Source organism: Eumetopias jubatus, unplaced genomic scaffold, assembly GCF_037043125.1.
Source record: "Eumetopias jubatus isolate StellerSeaLion01/CBP00866 unplaced genomic scaffold, mEumJub1_p1.0 scaffold_14, whole genome shotgun sequence".
Classification (NCBI taxonomy): domain Eukaryota; kingdom Metazoa; phylum Chordata; class Mammalia; order Carnivora; family Otariidae; genus Eumetopias; species Eumetopias jubatus.
This window is the reverse complement of record NW_028274820.1, coordinates 76011226-76028726: the sequence shown is the minus strand read 5'-3', so window position 1 is coordinate 76028726 and position 17501 is coordinate 76011226. Positions and strand designations below refer to the sequence as shown.

Here is a 17501-nt window from a genome sequence, read left to right as displayed (position 1 = left end):
AAAGCATCAGAAGAGGCAGATGAGCCAAATTCTTCGGCCTGGATGAAACTCTAATCGGTGGGCTAATGTACACTCTGTACAGCAACCCAGCATCTTTCCTGTGATCCTGAAGCCAAGAGGAGTAGAGCTATACAATGGGCCTTCTCCGTTACCAATCCCACCTCTGTGACTATGGAGGAGGGACCCTGGGCTTTAAAGTTAGCCAGTTTTGAGATCTGCCATACTTCTCACTCCCTCATTCTTTCCAATAGGCTGAGAAGTTGCCAAATCCTAGAAAGCAAAAATTTATCCCCACTGGCTTGGCTGTTGGTGGGCAGTGGATGAGAGCTGTGTAAGAGGCATTTTGTTTATTAAAGCCACACCCTTCCCTTGAAGACAGCACTTCATCTGTCTTGAACTCACCCAAAGAGCAGCTCCATCAGCCTCAACATAGCTGTTTCCACCAGTATGGTTTTAGGCACCTGCTGTTCTCCACCTTTCACCTCTCCTGGGCAGCACTGAGCTCCAGGCTTAGCACAGTCTTTGCAAAGACTCATACAAAATAAGAATGAGTACAAGTCTCAGTGGATGGGAGGAGATAGAAAGCCCACAGCCAACTCTGGCTCGAGCCAACTTCCCAGATTTAATAGAAAGCAAAGGAATTCATTATCAGGAAAAACGTCCTTGAATTTAAATTCTAAATTTGTTTTTGGTTCTAAAGTAATTGCAAAGAAACTAGTAAGACAGTGCAGACGGCAGCCAGCTCCTAACACTAGATTGACCAAGAGGGACAATTACCAGGGAATGTCAGTCACAAGAAGTCCAGAGCCTCTCCTTTGTCCCTGAGCGGTTGAATTTCCTTCCTGGTTTGATGAGCGAGTTCTTTACAGCATTTAGGCGGGTTTGTACATGCAGCCTATGGATTAACAAGGACTGAGCGAAAGGACCAGATGCTGTGCCCTGCTGCATTCCTGACTTCGGGACCTCTAACAAGTCATCCTACCTGTCAGGCCAAAGTTTCAGCCAAATCACCATGAAACCTATACTTTGATACAGGATTGTCCCAGAGGTCTGGCTCTCCTCTGCCATTAGCCGTTTAACCTCAGGCTCCTCAGATAGGACATGGGGATGATGACATCATGGTCACTTTAGGAATTATAATGGATTGACTCCTGTGTGCCAGGTACTGGGCTCAGATCATTGCACACATGGTCTTATTTAATCCTCAGAGCCATCCAATGACATCAGCGCATTGGAACCAGTTCCTGGAGGGGTCAGGGGGTTGGGGAGAGGGTGGCTCCTGGTTGATCAACACCAATGACGAACCAAATTCCCATCTTAGCTTTTGAGATCAGATAAGCAGCCCTGGACATCATCATCCCAATTACCTGGATGAGAAAAGTGAACGACTAGCTCAAGGTCTCCCTGGTCTTAGAGAGGATGGATATCTGGTTATCTGACCCCATGGCCCATACACCTGACCCTGACACCACAACTTGTCACTAGCTAGCTCTGAAAAGACTCCGTGAAGCCAAACGCTCATTTCAAATGTAAGAGGACCTGCTTCCCCAGCTCATCTTTCCTGGGTTTTTGGATTGAAGCAGTTCACACAGTGAAGCGAACAGTTACAATGCTTGATGACCATTGAATTGCATCATAGGTAGCCAATGAAATAAAGACCTTGCTTTGTCTTCCCCACAGAGGAGATTCTGAATCTATTCCCTGACGCCTCATTCGGATACTAAGTTATTCTTCCACACTTTGCTTTTGCTCCTCCCGTTATTAGAACACGATTCTGTTTCTTGATCCTAAAATAGCAAACACATCTGCAGTACCTGCCATTCATTAGCACTTGATCTGCATTCTGTCAATGACTCTCACAAAGAATCAATAAAGGGGTATGTTATTATCCCATTTTATGGGAGAGAAAAATGAGGCTCTGACAAACAGGTTATGGAATTTGCTTAAAAACTCCCAGTTGGTTAAGAGGCAGAGCAGGGACTTGAACCGTCCATTCTTTTAAACATTTTACTCTGTCTCTAGATGCACCAGCTACAAGGCACCCTGTGGCAGGTGCTGACTTTCTGAGGGAAGTTTTATAATTTGTTCACTCTCAGTTTATTTCTGTTCTATTTTAGGCTCATTTTAGTTTAATCTCATTTTTAGCTTAAAAAGATGTAAACTTGGTTCTTGTTGGTGTTGATTAACCAGGAGCCACCCTGTTATTCTTTTTTTTTTTTTAAATAGCTGGTTCCAATGTATTAGATCAGATTTCCATTAAGATTCCTAGATTATTCATAACTTGCCTGAGCTGTCCTTCACGTCCTTTTTATAGCTGAGGCTAAGAAAATGCCAAAGTCATCCATATAAACTTTTCTTTTTCATTCTGTTGACCATCAGGTGACTATTTTAGTGAAAATATGATCCAGGGTATTTGCTATCATGGAGGCAAAAGTTCCAATTATTGAAAGAGTAGAGTTTTCATTGTTCATACTTGAATTCACGTATACCTAGCCACACGTATGAGATGCAGATATTCCCTGAGAAAGCCTGTTTCAATTCACACAGTGGCCGAGAGCGTTGAGCTTGCCTGTGTGACCTATGGTCTTCTAAAGATGAGGGTTTATCCTGGCCATTTTCTACTAGAAACTCCTGTAATGTGCACTCTAGAAAGTTGGCCAAAAGTAGTAGAAGTGGGTGGTTCCGAATCATTCTGGAGTAGCCTCTAACCTCTGTTTGCCAAGGCAGGGAGATGTGACAGAATCTGAGGCCATCGAGAAGGGGGAGACTCCTGCCTGTAACTCACAATGGCATTCCTTTTCTGAGCTCTGCTCCCTTGTCCTGAAAGGAAGGTGTTGGGGGTTGAATGGCTAGCGTCCTGTCAATCTACATTAAAGAAGCCCCCAGCATGTGCACATCACTGAGTGAGCACGTCATGAAAAGACTCTCTTCCCCTCACTAGAACCATGCCTAACCTTAGGAAGGGCCTGTTTTCTACTAAATGGAACTCCCACGTGTTTGAAATGGGTTACCTTCAAAGGTATCCAGGCTCTAAAATAGGTCTGAATGTGGCAGTAAAATTTAAAGCAAATAATTTTTCCTTCTTTTTCTCTGTTAAAATGGGCACTAACCTTTCCCTAAATGACATCTCACACCACCCAATCTGCTTTATTGTGGCCATATTGTTCTATTTCGCTTTTTAGAAATATCATAAACATTTCTTACTTAAATGATTGGGTACCTTCTACTTGTCAGCACTGGAAAAGCAATGGTAGTGAGCACACTGAATCTTGCCAAGTAATAGATACCTGTAGCTGACTGACTTCACTCTTGCTAGCCAGCACCTGCTTCTTGTTCAAGGTAACTCATTATGTGACGGAAGTGAGCCTGCTTGTTTTGTCAGTCTGGTTTATGGAACGGATGAAGGCAAAAGGTCTAGTCCACTATTTTCCAAAGGGAGGGCCTCTTCAGAAAACTATTAAATCAGAATTTCAGGGGATCGTTGATGAGATTCTGTCTGCATTTCAAACTTGAGCACATTAAAGTGGAAAATCGATGTTTTAGGCAGTCCCTGACCTACAACATTGTTTTTCATAAGTATTTTTTCATAAGTATTGGGTAAGAAGACATCCCAGGAAACATTATATTCTTTGGAATACCTGATCTCTTATGAAGGAAAAAAAAATCTTTATTTAAGGAGTTCTAGACAAGTGGCACCCAAAAATATTCCCCTCCCTGGCTTGCCCAGTACAAGAGGGATGTTCCTCCATGGGGAAGCTCCACATTTTCAGGGACCCTCTTGCACTATAAGTGCAGCAGATCTCAGCCATCCAAGCTTTCAGTGGAATTAGCTTGACAGACATGATCAAGCCAGGCCTTTAGTGAAGTCCTGAGAGAATGATAAAGGCATAGCGAGCGAATTTCGACAAGAAATGCAGAGGCTGAGCCAAGACCCTGGGGTACTCCTGGGTGAGGACAGACCCAGACCCCAGGGGGAGAAGGGTAGTAGGAAGGTTGGGTGAGTTCCTCTGAGAGTCTGGCACCTGCTACACAACTTCTGGGCATTTTCTCTGAATCTGCACAGCAATTACCCCCATTAATAGAGTAGGGAATTAAGGCTCAGAAACGCTTAACTTTCCCGAGACTGTGTGGCCTGTAAGTGGTAAATAAAACAAAATAAATAAAAATCAAAACAAAAGTCCATACTTTTCTCACTATATCACTTTACTTCCTGAAATTTGGGGAGGGGAGACCTGTGCCCTAAAGAGGCAGCATGAGGACACGGGAACAGAGTGGGCCGAGGGGCCCACAGAGTGGGGAGGTGGAAAGTGGTCAGACCCAAGCTTCCCTCCTGCTTGGTTCAGGCTGCCTTGAGGCCCCTTCCAATGACAAGCCCTTCAAGTCTGCAAGAGTGTTAATGTCCTTCACTGTTGCTAAAGAGAAATCCCAAGCTCGAAAACGATTAAGAAAGATATTCTTATGGCAACAACAACAGACATTCTCCACCAGGCTTCGGTTGAGGAAAATGAGTGTTCAACGATAAAGACTCCCCTCCGATTCCAAAAGTCCGCACAGCAGTGTGACGCTGTGCATGTGACATTATGCAGGCCACACTGGAGGCTCCATCCGGGAAGCCCGGCTTTCTGAGACGGATATTCTAGTGGTCGTGTGGTTATCTACTCCGGTTATTGCCCCAGGCGTCTGGAAATCAAAGAAGCCCTCCAGTTAGAGATAGTCCATCTTCAAGGAATGCCATGCCGCTGACCTCTCCAGAGACCGAATGCACCTCATCACAGGCCACTTTCCCCCGTTATGATGTAAAACCCTGACCTGGGCCAGGGGTCACCCCGAGGTCTCCTCTCCAACTATAGGAAACAGGTGACCCTCCACCTCTTTTTGAAGTCAAGTTCAAAAAACAGAGTTCCACAGTTGCTGAACCTGCTGTTTGCTGTAAGCCCACCACGTGGCTGACAGCTGCCGACTGTGAGTGGGGGACACGCTAACATCTCACTGTTTTCTCTACACAAAGCATACTTGGCAAACAGCTTGGAACCCTTGGGAGCACAATTCCAACCACGGTTTACAGAGATTCACCAATCTAGACATGCCCCATGGCCTGGCCCGGTATGCTGAAGTTCTGTGATTATAACCTGATTGAAAGCAAGGGAACAGCTTGTCAACCAGTAGGAATGGATGGACCTTATTTTGAGACTAAATGCACAATTCCCACAGTACCTCCAAGGTCCCTCATTGCTTCATGGGTCAAATATTTATTGAGCTCCTTCTGTATGTCAGACCATACAGATAAGCCTCTGGAATGCAAAGATGAGGAAGCCAGGCTCCATCCTTGCCCTCAGCCTTCCCAAGGCCTCCTGGTCTCTGGACATGAGCCGGGTGGTTGGCAGGCAATGGGATGCAGGCCAGGTGCTGGGGGGTCCTCAGGCCCGGACAGGAAGGGGGCGCTTTCTGGGTTTCAGTCCTCACTCTGTCGCTCTATTACAGGGTCTTACCATATACGTGTCACTTGGAAAATTAAAGAATAGGTTATTCATCCCTTTCTGCATTGAGATTTATTTTAGAAATTCATGAATTGATATCTGAAAAGCACCAAGACACCTAGACCAGGAGAGAATGAAATGAAAAATGTATTGGTGAGGTCTGTAAATCACCATTTTCACAGGCAATTGTTGATTACGTTGTCTAATTAATATTAGTTACTATCCAGAGGACCCTCTTTTCAAACTCTCAGTGGCAGGTAATACAATTAGCCTGCCCCTCCTTCCTGCAACAAAATCTTCCCATTTTCCTCCTGCCCCGCTAGCTGGTCTTCCCCAGTTTCAGTTGCTAGTTTCTCTTCTTCTCCTCCTTGTAAATCTTGAAGATCTTCAGGGCCCAGCCGGGTCCCCTTCCCTTCTGCTTCTGCACCTTCTCCCTGGGGGGGCCTCCTCCTTCACGATGGCTTTTAACTGCTTCTCGGGCCTCATCTGGGTCCTACCACTGCTTAAGGCCTCCTCTCCATTGTTCACATCATTATCAGTCTGCTTCTGTTAAAACTGAACTCTTGATTTGTCCCACTCCGGAAACCTGTTTTCCCCAAGCTTCCTCTTCTCAGAAAACAGCAGACCCGTCCACTCCATTGGGCAGCCATAAACCTGCAGGTCATTTGCTACACTCTTTCTCCCTTGCATATTGGCCCATCACCAGGTCCTCCTAAAATGCATGAGGGATCTAGCTCAGAAAGCCTCCCTTGTTCCTTGACTCACAGCCATACCATGAGTTTTAGTTAGTGTATTTACGTATTTGTTTGGTCTCTGTCTGTCCCACTGGACTCTGATTCCATGATGGCAGGAACTATGTCTGTTCACCACTGGATTCCCAGCACCTAGCATATAAACGTGCTGAATTGAATTGAATGGCAAGTTATAAACAACATAAAATATGCTCTCATCGTATGAGCTGAATTCTTAGTTATGTTGGTGCAGTGTCATAACTTAAAGATAACTTGGTTTCTTTGACAAGTGATTATTAAGCATGTCTTCACTCTTCACTGATGATAATACACAGCCTATGAAAATTCCCGTTAAACTGAAATGTTAAATGGAATTTTCCCTCATGTTCAAGTGCATTAGTGGACCATTTAAAGAGCTTAAGATGTTGCTGGCTGCCCATTTCCCTGGAAGAGAGAAAACCCTCATATGCAGCAGGAGAGTATATCAATGGCTTTTAGTTGCCACCAAATACTCAGTTCTTTTACTCTGTGTCGGACTACTTATTAGTTCATCTGATTTTGTTGTTAATGCAAGCAAAATACTTCTAATACTACTTTATGTTATAGGCATGATCTGTAAGTCTGCCTTACCTATCAGAATGTAGATGTACTAAAATTATTAAACTTTTAGGATACACTGAAAAGGGTCCTAATTTGAATTGACAGTGGCAATCAGATTGAATTTGTGAAAACTGAAAAACAAAACTTTTTTCAGAAAAAAAGAAAATTTCAGAAAAAAGGAAACAGAATTTTCATTTTCCTATTTTTGAAGTCTTTGACATAATTTGCACCAACAAAAAATTTACCAAATCGATGTCCTTTTTTGCAATAGAAAAAATTAATATGTTACAAACAAAAAAATGATGTTAATGTATTTTAAAGTAATGTATTTGCTTACTTCATGTAAGCTTTCCCCATGAAACCTATTTCGTGCTGGTGTGGTAAATCGCTTCTTTAAATCTCTGCAAATCCTGTATTCCTAATAATTCCTGACATTATGGATCAGCAGACTTTGTTGTTACCCGTTGCTACCTATTACTATTTTTAGTGATTACTCAGTAGGTAGCCATGGACAAATTAACTTCTCTGGGTGTCTTAAGATGTGTGTTTTACCCAGAAATTCCCAAGGTTCCCATGATTCCATAAATGAATTAGTGAACTTTTAATTAATTTCACCCTAAGTTTGTAATCACAGAACCTGAACTTGATGCCACAGACTCCCTTAGATTGTTATTTTCAATCTCTATCTTCTAAAAATGCGCTGCATTTTCTGCATGTGTTCTCTATATATCAAGTGAGATCATCTGAGTAGAAACCAGGCTGTTAGCTAGTTTACCCTGACCACAGTGCCTGAGGACTCGGTGACCGCTCCCTGGGGAAGCATGCGCTCCTTTGGCAAGGAAAGGATCCTCGTTTTTAAGAAATTGTTTTGAATTTAATATTTAATGAATCAGGAATTTATATGTTGACAGCTGAGCACCATGCAGTGTATAGAAGAAATATAAGATCTAACCTCTGTCCTTGGGGAGACAAGATGCATGAGAAATCATCAAACATTTCGAAACAGCATATGAGCTCTATTGCATGACACACATTATAGGACTTGGGAAGGGGGTCAGGTGGGCAAGGAGAAGGAACAGGGATTGCTCTGTGGAAGGTGCTGAAGTAGGCCCGAATCTGGAAGAATGTGAAGACCTCTGATCCAGTGGAGCGAGGAAAGGCCAGGGCAGCAGATGAGAGTAGCTCTTGTAAGGGAACAGTCTACACAGCTAGTCACTTCAATGGGACAGTGAGGAGCTGGCCTGATCATAAGGGGCACAGGTAGGGGGCTGTGGGAAATAAACTTGGGTAGACTAGGTGTGCCAGACATGGAAAGCCTTGAAGAGTCTGACCTTACCTTTAATTCCATGACAGGATTTGCTAATATAATGGGACATGCTGTCTCGCGCCAGTCAAGCTTTTCCTGGTTATTATAAAAACGTTGAATAAAATCATCTGAGAGAAGTGAAGATCCTGTCTTTCCTAGGTTTAGGTTTGCAATCCTTACTGCGCGAGGGGCAAGCCGTGCGAGTAGATGAATGTGCCGTCTCTAACATTTGCTCTAACATTCTTTTCTTCCCTCGATAAATCTGTGTCGTTAATGACAACATGTAAGTCAACCAGAGGAGAAACAGCCCATTGGATGACGGGCTTAAGTGAATCTTGCTTTATGTCCTAATGGTCAACATATGGGCTTCTGTCAGCCTGGAGTGGCAGGAATTTCCAAAGACACAGGCCCATCCACAGAGAAAGAGTGCACAAGAGAGAGCCCTTCCTCCAAGGTCCCAGAGGTGTGGGTCTGGGAACTATTAGCAAAAGCTCTTTGTCCTCCTCTGCTGTCAGGAAGATGCATGTTGGTGGAGACAGAAATGTTTTTGCACTGGGAACCCTGACTCCATTATTCATTTGATAGCTCTAGGGGAGGGATGCTCGATTCTGTAAAGTTCCCGCGGTACTGCCCCACCAAAAGTGTGTTCAATGGTCCCAACTTACGTGATTTAGAAATTCCAATTCTTCATCCTCCTTTTTCCCCATGCATATGTGAGCTCTGTGAAGGGTGAGGACAACATTGCGGGGAGGAGAAAGGAGAATCTGGCAGGAACTCACACCTTCCCACGGCACAGGCATCACTGACTGCCTGGATCTTATGGACGCTGAGTCTCAACAGATAATCTCCTAACAGTGTGCTATGAAGGTGACAGAAGAAGGGCTGGGCTCCCTGAGCCCGAGTCTGCCACACTCTGTCCGGGAACTGGGATCCGTACCCTGGCACGCCACACATCAGGCCACATTTCACAAACCTAAACGTAAGGGAAGTCAGGAAAAAGAGCTTCTGACTTGCAACCTTTCTTAAGTAAACTGAGTAAATCAAAGTGCAGTAGGAGATAACATTATAAATCACTATGAAGGATTTTTAAAATAAATAAATGTGAAGCATCTAAATAAGTGTTTATCCTCTTACCATATCACTTTGGGAAACTAATGATAGGACCATTACTCAAAATATTTTTAAGATTTCCTTTGGAGTATTTTAAAGCCAGCCACATATGCTTTTGTAGATACTGTATGATGCAAATATTTGACCTATAAAGATCAATTTGGGTTTTGGAAATATCTTAGCGAATCTGAAAGAAAAGTCCGGGGGAGACTTAGGTGAGTGATCATGGTAAGACATGCTATTTTGGGTGAAATGCAAATTGGTGCTATTGGCTTTCCTGAACCAGAAAGTTCTGCTTAGCATGAGTTCTTCCCAGTGTTTTCAGCCATGGCCCCATCAGTGACATAAATTAAAACCACCTTGAGGACACGTAACGGTTTTGGAGGTGTGCATGTTGGTGTTGCAAAGAAAGTAGTTGAACAGGAGTTCAAGGGGACCATCAATACAGGAACAGAGCAGGGTAAGCTGCTAATACCATGCTAACCAGCCTTTCACATTCTCATGTAACTGTAGGTGTCCTCGTTGTCTATAGCATAGCATATGCTGGAGAAAAAGTCCCTTCCAAAACGGTTACACGTCAGGACCTTTGCAAGTTCTTCACTTGATAAAACAGTGAAGGAGAGAGCAAGAAGGATGCTAACTCTCTGCTCCCTGGGATCTGGCAGGGCTGTGGGATGGAGCTCTCTGCCAGATGTCACAATGGTCAAGAGCTTGAGCTCTGGACTCACACAAGCCTGGCTTCAAGTCCCGACCTGCCACCTGCTAGCTGTGTGATCATGAGCGAGTTACTCACCCTCCTCCCTTCCCTCATTTCCAAACTGGTGACAACAGAACCTACTTTCTAAGCTTACAAGAATTAAATGAGATAATACAGGCAAAATGCTTCTCACAGGGCCTAGCCCATGTCAGTGCCCCACAAATATTGGCCCCAATTATGAACAGAAAGAAGAGATAGAGGATGGAAAAGAAGGCAGAGGGGGAGGAAGGAAGAAGAATGAGGGGCAGTGAGGGAAAAGGCAAGGAGGCAGGGGCTTCGGGCTGACAGGTGGGGCTGGCTTTATTAACCTGGTGGTTCCTGCTGTGGCCCAGGCAGGGAGGAGTTACTCATTAGTTAATGAATTGGTATAGTATTGGGGGGAATAAAAGATCTAAAAGTGTGTATCTCAAATATTTAGAACAAGAAGGAAGATCATAAAACTCAGAGGGTCCCTTTCACAAAGTGCTCACTCACACACACACACACATTTATAGTCTTGCTTCTTATCTCTTATTTTAAGAAGAATGGTGATGCCTTCTGTTTTGGAAAGGACAGTGGGAGGCCCCTAAGACAGTAGAGCCCTTCTGCTGTCATTAATAATGGGCCTTATTATAATTCCGCTAAAGGAAAGCAATGAGAGCAAATTTTGTATAGATTCTGCACCCTAGAAATGTTCTTTTCAGGGTTTTGATGAAATGGCTCTATATTCTGCTCAAACGACAGCAAGTGTCAAAATTGCTGCTCTACAGTGTGTCATTAAATCTAATTAGATCCAAACCCCAAAGTAAGGGCCAATTTATAGTCCATGGTCCGGTAGCCTCGCCCTCTCCCCAGACGACAGAGTCCGCTGTGCACCTCTCGGCTGGCACATTCCTGGGAGCCTGGGGTCCTCGGAAGGGGGGCATTCCTCCTCCAGGCTGTGACCTCACCACTGTTCTCTTATCACTGGCTCTCAACCTTCAAAAACCCCTCTCATCCTCCTTCTTCTGGGCCCTCATTACACCCCGTTTGTCTGCCCAGTGGAGAGAGGTATGTTCAGATGAGCAGTGTTCTCGGGCATTCTGTAACCAAGTTCGATGTCGGTCAGTAGCCCACAGGGTGATTCGGGAATGACCCTCTTCACCTCCCTGTCCTAGCGACACCCTCCCTCCACCTCACAGCACCAAGGGGGAGAGAAAATTCCAATTGCATGTATTCATATTTTAATGAATGCATATTGGTGGAAGTGAAGAATGCTTATGGGTGGGCAGGGCTTATGGACAAAACACAAGGTGAAAATTCAGAGCGGCCTCTAGTGTGGCAGGTGACACTGCTTTTCACACCCTGGGGGTCTCCTTTGCACTATGGCTCCAGGGGCCACCTCTGACGTAAAGACTTCCCACTCTGCATCCCCATGCTGACCTCTCTCCTGAGTCCCAAAGAGTATCGTCAGTGAACATTTCTACCTGGATGACCCACTGTCACAACAAAGTCAACATGTTGAAAACAAAACTCAGGATCTTGGCTCAAAGCCTGCCCCTCCCCAGGTGTCCCACCCCAAGGAAGTTCACCCACATAAATCCAGTCCCTTGAGCCAGGAGCCTGGGAGCGCTTCCTGACCCTCACCCTCCGTTCCCTGCCCGTCCTGCCTCCTCCACATCCCCTGCCCCTTTAACCTCTCCCACCCCCGCTGCCACTGTCCTTGTCCCCGTCACCCTGTGCCCTGCGCAGGGCACTTCACCGCTCTCTAACTTGGCTCCTTGCCTTTACCCTGGCCCCCTTCAGTCCATCTGACCCCAGCACCCACAGCGAGCCTTCGGAATGTAAATCCATCATGCCCCACTTTGGGTAAAAACTCTCAGGAGCACTCCGTTGTCCTTGGGTTAAAGTTTCAATGCCCTCACCTGCCCCACAAGGCCTTCCACGTCTTGGCTTCTGCCCACCTCTCCGCCTCACCTCCTGCCACGCTCCCCTTTGAATGCTTCATTCCAGCCAGGTTACACACTTTTCTTTATGCTGCTCACATATCAGGGTTTTGCTGGTTTCCTGGCTTTGTGTATCTGGCCTCCTTCTTCTCCTCGTTACTGGAACATGAAGCACATACAGAGAATTGCACGCCACATGTATAGCTCAGGGAATGGTCTCAAAATGAACACACCCATATAATCTAGGCCCAGACCAAGACCTGAAGAGGACTGGTATTCCAGAAGCCTCCCTCATGCCCCTTCTCACTATTCACCAAGGGAAATCACTACCCTGACTTCTAATAACATAGACTGGGTTTTCCCACTTTTGTACTTTATGTAATTAGAACCTTCCGAATTGTGTCAAGTGTCTACTACCGCAAAACAAACCACCCATAAACTTCACAGCTTAAAATAACCTTAAAGTCCCACCTCGGGCTCATCATTCCTTGCAGCCATGCTCTTTCGTGCGCTTTGCCACCAAGTTTCTTGAAAACTGGCCACACTCCATGTCCTTCTGCCCTCGCCCCCCATTCACTCCGCGATCGCGGCTCCGTCCTGTGGTTCTGCTGAAGCAGCTCTCATCAGAGGGCACCCCTTACCTCCTTCGTGTTGAGCCAAGTGCACTGTTTTCAGTCTTTTCCTCCTTGACCCCCTCCCCCCAATTCGGTGAGTCCCCAAGTCCTAGTGATTCTCCCCCTTTCGCCAGTCACGTATTTGTCTTACGCTCAGTATCGCCTGCCTGGACGAATCCAGCTGCCTCAAGGATACCTCCCTGCCCCATTCCGACAGGGTTTCCACCGCTAACAAATCTGGACAGGCTCGCCACTCCCCATGGGATAAAACCCAAAACTGTAGCAAGGCAGGAAGGCCCTAATCCCGTGCCCGGCTCCCTTTCCGGGCTCTTGGCCCGCCCCCGCCTGCGCAGTGGCCACACTGGCTCTGCGGTCCCACGAACACGCACCGGGGGGTCTGCTGGGAGGTTCTCTCTCACCTAGGACGCCCTTCACCCCCTTCTGCCTCCAGATCTACTTACCCTCTCTGTCCTATCTCCGAAGCCACCTCTGTAAAACTGGGCTGTTAACAGCTCCTTTCTGATCCTGTTTGCTGCTATCGATATTAATAGCACTCATTATCATTACTATATATTTGGCTCACTCCCTCTAGAGCATAAGCTCCTCAGGGCAGGATCTTTATTTTGTTCTGATATATCCCAAGCTCCCACAACTGTGCCTAACACATTTAGGCACTCAATAAACACAGGCTAAGTGAATGGAAGGGTAACATTAACTGAGCCCTTATTTGCCAGGTGCTTTTCATGCAGGATCTCCTCCCCACCTCACCGCAGCCCTGTGAGGAAGGAACTCCGTTTTTATCCCAGTTCAGCAAGGGAAGAAACTGACGCATAATGAGATTAATGAGACCTAATGGCATGCCCAAGGCCACCCAGCTGATAGATGGCAAAAGCTAGGACTTGAACCCTGATGTGTCCAAGCTCTAAATAACCTCATTCTACCATCATGAGCTTTGTCTGCAGTGGTGCTTTGCAAAATCTCTCCTGGAGGTTACAGCAGGTCTTCAGCAAATGGAACAGTTACCTAGAAGTAGTGGAGGTATCTCTTTACATATTAATCTCTTCATTATAGTATGAGTTCTCAGAGAATAGGAAGTGAATTCTAATTATTTTATTTCTCCACCACCACTACCCAAAACTCTATGCAGCCGGCACGGTGTCTTACATGTTTGTATTCATTAGATGTTTGCTGAATGAAATAACAGGCATGCTGTTAAGAGGCGGCATTTGGCAGTGCGTCCTTCTTGTCCAGTTAGTAATTCTGAGGACTGTCCTGACCGTCGCCCTGAACCTAGCCCCAGCTGCTGCCTCTTCTAGCTGGGTGCTTCTTCAGCGCGAGAGAGGCTCCTGGCCATCCCTGGCTGGCCCCCCTGTCCCCCCTGACCCCAGCCCTTTGCCATCCTTCCTGTCATCATGAAATCCCCTGCCTGCCTTCCTGCTGTCAGTGGCCTGATCACACAGAACGAGTTCTGCCCACCCCTCTCCTCTTCTCCACCCCACACCCTGCTGGAACCTGGCTGCTTCCCGGGTCATTCTTGACAGGCAGGGCAACATGACATTTATGTAGATAATTGGAACACAGTTGGATTGTGATAAACAAAGAGAGAGTCACGAGGCAGGCCAGGAGTTATAAAGCAGGAGAAATTCCTTGTTAAATGATAGAGGAACTGAAAATGAATGAAGTCACTGTCTTTTTCATCCTGACATACTTTTTTTTTTTTTTTTAAATAAGGAGCTTAGCTTCTCTCGGTTTGTCAATTATTTAGAATTGTTGATTGCAAGCAATAGAAGATGGAGTGGTTTAAGCTGAAAGGGGAAATTTTTCATAAGGATACAGAACCTCTAGGAGCCCAAAGTTTGGAATGCAGCCAGGCCTCAGGGAGAAATGGAAGCAGCTCCAGGAAGATAGTCCAGGATCTGGGCAGCATCCTCTTTCCACGTCTTGTCCTCTCTGTCTCTGTACATCTCCCTCATTCTCATCATCTCTCTGTAGACCACTGGCCCCCATACGTCGTCATGGTGTACGGCTGCCCGTGGCTGGCTACTGAATGTGTATTTGGTGCGACCGCCTAGCTCCAGCAAACCCGCCAGTCCCCAGGGAAATTTACCTGCTCGGCTAGCACAAGCCAGGTCCCCACGCTTGGCCCAATCACCTGCCACCAGCAGAGCAGGTGATGTTGTTCAACATGGCAGCCAAATGCCCGTTTCTGTGGGGGAGAAAGAAGCAGAAAGGATCCTTGTGAGTTGAGCAATCGTCTGATAATGCTCTTATAAAAGAATTCTGGCTGCTTCCCCAGGAATAGGACACATCAAGAGACATCTTATCTTTGAGTCTTTTTCAGACACAAATACATAAAAATGAATTGCCATTTAAGAAACCTCACCTCAAGTAACTAAGACAATATTCCACTGGTAGTTCCTAACAGGTTTTTATGCCAGTTCTGTTCACTGAAGGCTTAGCATCCTGGCTTCGACCAGGAGCCTCACACACATCCACATGGCCCACCAGACGGCAGCGCTTGCTCCTCCAGGTCTTACACAAACGATGCCCACAGCTCCCCTCCAGCCGCCAGAGTTCCCGCCTCTTTCTAGTAAGGCAGCGTAGTCAGGTCTGGGGAGACAGAATCCCCTCCCTTTGAGGGTTCCACACCCTGACAAATTCTGAGAGCCCTAATGTGGGTCACTGCTTCCTTGATGTGGTTTGAGGGCCGGTGAGAGGGAGCTAGGACAGATCCTTCTTCGGTTCTGAGCTGGCCTTGCCCACTCAGTGATCCACCAATGCAAGGCTGGGGAGGGGTAAACGGAAACGTTTATCCAGCTCAGAAGTGGGAGCACTAGAGTTAAGTTGCCCACGGAAGGTCCAAAGTTTCACATCCATCTTTCTGGACTTGGCCCTGTGGGCACGGCTACACTCGCTGGGGCCGGTGCCTGGGGCCGACAGACCCTGCCTGGGCCCCAGAACAGGTGGCTCAGCCCCAGGCCGTGGTGACGAGGGGCTGGGCGCCTACCTGAGGCCCACCGTATTCGGCCCACACCTTCTCAGTGTCCCCTCCCCCGCTTGTCTTCCAGGCTCCCCAGGGACAGCAGGCCGCGTGTGCAACCTGACTTCCCGCGGCATGGACAGCTGCGAAGTCATGTGCTGCGGGAGAGGCTACGACACCTCGCGCGTCACCCGGATGACCAAGTGCGAGTGTAAGTTCCACTGGTGCTGTGCCGTGCGCTGTCAGGACTGTCTGGAGGCCCTGGACGTGCACACGTGCAAGGCCCCCAAGAGTGCTGACTGGGCGGCTCCCACATGACGTCAGCGGAAGGCCCCGCCCACCTGCCCTCCTGCGGGGACTCCGTGGGATCCGGCCAGGACCCTGGGCCTCCGGGCTTTCTCGGGGAGATATTTCCTAAGGCATGTGACCTTTGTCTCAACAGAAGCCCCTTCTCCCTCCGCAGGGGCCTCAGGACGGGGGCCACATGCTGCACATAAAGCATGCCTTATCCTCCCCGACTTCAAGCATTCTGGGGGCATGTCTCTTCCTGATCAGGACAGATTGCTAAGAGGGGAAGGAGGGCCGGGGGGGTGGGGGGCTGATCCCGTCTCCACCCACCTAGATGTTTCCTCTTTCAGGAGCACTTAGCCAGAGGGGAAAAGAGTGTCCCAAAGGAGCTTGTTTTGTGGTCTCACAATAAATGCTCACAGTTACAAAATTCTATACTTCTCTCTGGAGGGTAAAGACAGCAGGACCAACTGCCACTGAATTAACTTTAAATCTTGAAAAGACCAAGCAAGGCTTTTGCCTGATCAAGTGATTTTCACGGCCACCCCTCCAGGGGTAATTGGTAATTGCTTAAAGAAGGATGGCTTTCAATGAACTTTAGGTTTAAAATGCATATTTTTCAAGACGTTTATTGCCATATTAACGTTTGATGTGACAAGATGGAACCGTTGTCCTTTGGTACAGTTTGGAATCTTTACAATAGCAAGAGCCTCAGAAAGGAATTGCTTTGCATTACTGTCCTCTTGATATAAAGAAGCTTTAAGAAATGAGACTTCCTTCTTAGCATCTGAAAGGAATTTAAAAGAAGATTGATGATCTGGCAGTATTTTGTGCCTATTGGGGGAAGATAGAGGAAAATAACTTAGTGAGTGGAATATCAGAAAATGTGTCTTGACAGATAAGGAAAAAAGGGGGAATAAAATTCCTATCTGGTATGATGCATGTGACCCATGGAATTTTGTAGTTGAAATGGCTTTGAGAAAGAAAACTTTGGGGATGACAAGACCAGGGAATCAGCATGCTGACAGAGGTTTCCAGAGCTAAGTCATGCCTGGACAGCCTTCACCATAAACAGATGCCCAGAACGAGTTGGCCACCTGTGCCGAGGAGCATCAGCTTGTACCCATCACCCTTCAAGCACATTCGAAAGAGCTGGCATATTGAACTGTGTTCATCTGATGCTGACAAGATGACAAGACATCATAGCCTAGAGCAAATGACACATAGCCTTGCTTATAAAGTTGGCAACCCTAGTGTATTATATTGCAAGCAAATCGTCATTTGGAGACTATATTTAAGGGACCAGCTGTAATTATGGGAACGTCAACATGCAGATTGTGGCTGGCTTCAGCCATGAGCCAGAAGATGAAATCCAGGGAAAATAGAGAGGCTGCTGCCCCATTTTGTATATTAAGTGAAAGAAACATGAAATATCTGAAGATACTTCTCATCCCATTGGTACAAGTAGGTTCTGGTTCTCAGTGTGGTCTCTTCACATTTACTAACAGGATGTTCCATTCTATGCATCTGGTGTCCAGCGATCGAGGCTCACTCATTCATTGACAGCCTGGCCTTCAGTTTCTTGGTCCTTGCTCTGCAGCAGGACATCTAGACTGAAGCTTACAGACAACAACCTGCTGCAGTACTTTGTCAGAATTGATGCTTGCCTCCCAGCCCTCATCAAAATGACAGAATTCATCTCCTTTTCTTCACTCCCAAACCCCCAAATTTGTC

The 17501-nt window shown here is 46.5% G+C and overlaps 1 protein-coding gene across 1 annotated transcript in view; it reads left to right on the top strand.

Moving 5' to 3' along the window:
* WNT2 (Wnt family member 2) overlaps positions 1-15797 on the top strand; it is a 41638-nt gene extending 25841 nt beyond the window's left edge. The window contains exon 5 of the mRNA XM_028104972.1: positions 15568-15797. Coding sequence (XP_027960773.1) covers positions 15568-15797 — 230 coding nt within the window. The remainder of the gene's footprint in view (positions 1-15567) is intronic.
* Positions 15798-17501: the final 1704 nt, after the last annotated feature.